This window comes from Sinocyclocheilus grahami, unplaced genomic scaffold (genome assembly GCF_001515645.1).
Source record: "Sinocyclocheilus grahami isolate Dianchi unplaced genomic scaffold, SAMN03320097.WGS_v1.1 scaffold987.1, whole genome shotgun sequence".
In the NCBI taxonomy this organism is placed as follows: Eukaryota; Metazoa; Chordata; class Actinopteri; order Cypriniformes; family Cyprinidae; genus Sinocyclocheilus; species Sinocyclocheilus grahami.
The window spans coordinates 385,055-386,164 of record NW_015506166.1 but is presented as its reverse complement, the minus strand read 5'-3'; the positions used below and the strand labels follow the sequence as shown (position 1 = coordinate 386,164).

Below are 1,110 nucleotides of genomic sequence, written 5' to 3'. Positions count from 1 at the left end.
GACAGGAGGCGCAGCTCCTCTCTTCTGGAATATATTCAGAAGTGCCATGACCTAACCGAGGACTTAAACTAGACTGGAAGTTGTTCAAATGGGGAATTCAGGTGAGTTACTGAGACAACCATAATAAATCTTCATGCACCCATAATGAATTTAAATCTGTGTTGAGACTGACAGGTAATTTTTGTTCTGTTTGTAATACTGACAAAGCCATAATTAATAGTTGTACTAAATATGCATTTGTCTCTTAAATACATACACAGTCTGTTTCATATGTCATAAAGCGTGTGGTTAGAAGGTCTGTTTATGGTTGTACCAAACAAACAACAGGCTGCAAGACATATTATGTAGAACATCATATTTGAAATTTATGATAACTGTAGCTTCTCCCACATCAGCACTGTCACAAACTTTTTTCTTTTCCCAAAAGTCTAACCATTATCTGTTGAGTTTGCTGTGCCGAGTGTACAGAGTGTGTAATGATTAACTGAGGTGACATCTCTCCTGCAGCCCAAACCCTGTCCTCAGTGGATCAGCAGAGCCTTTGTGTTTGCTGTGAAATGATGTCCACCCACACCGCTCTGCTCCACTTCTAATCTTTCCTTCAGCTTTCACAGCCCTTTCCAGAGCACAGCAGCAAAATATCTGTAACATTTGTCAGCACAGCCATGTCAAAATACGACCCTTGTCTTCTCTCCAAGTCTTAACTCAGTGTTTATGTTGTTGAGAGGCTGTAAATTCATAGACTGACAGTAAATTCAGCACAGAGTTCTTGGCTCCATTTGGTATCCCATCAGCTCTCTCTCCCCATCCTCAGGGGTGTGTTGTGGCAATCTGGAGGAGCAGAAGGGGCTGATGAAGATGGGCCTTAGTATGGTGTTAGTAGGGCATGTGAACTTCCTGCTGAGTGCTTTGGTCCATGGTGTGGTGCTGAGACACTTCAGCCTCCAGCGGGGACAGGCCATGGAAAGCGCCATCTCGAACATCATCGCCCTGGCAACGGGCCTGCTGGTGAGGCACGACATATTCACGTAAAGTGGGCAATTAGCTGATCAACCAGAGGAATATTTGAAGAGTTCAGATGCAAAAGCCTCTAAGTGCTGTTTGAAATTT

The 1,110-nt window shown here is 43.6% G+C and overlaps 1 protein-coding gene across 2 annotated transcripts in view; it reads left to right on the top strand.

The window, feature by feature from the left end:
* The first annotated feature begins 6 nt into the window (after window positions 1–6).
* Window positions 7–1,110, top strand: part of LOC107565202 (keratinocyte-associated protein 3-like) — a 35,761-nt gene continuing 34,657 nt past the window's right edge. For both annotated transcript variants that reach the window (XR_001606336.1, XM_016250425.1), the window contains exons 1-2: window positions 7–101; window positions 815–1,008. Coding sequence is in view for 1 of the 2 variants with exons in the window: in XM_016250425.1 (XP_016105911.1) it covers window positions 89–101; window positions 815–1,008 (207 nt within the window). In the remaining variant the exon portion in view is untranslated. The remainder of the gene's footprint in view (window positions 102–814; window positions 1,009–1,110) is intronic.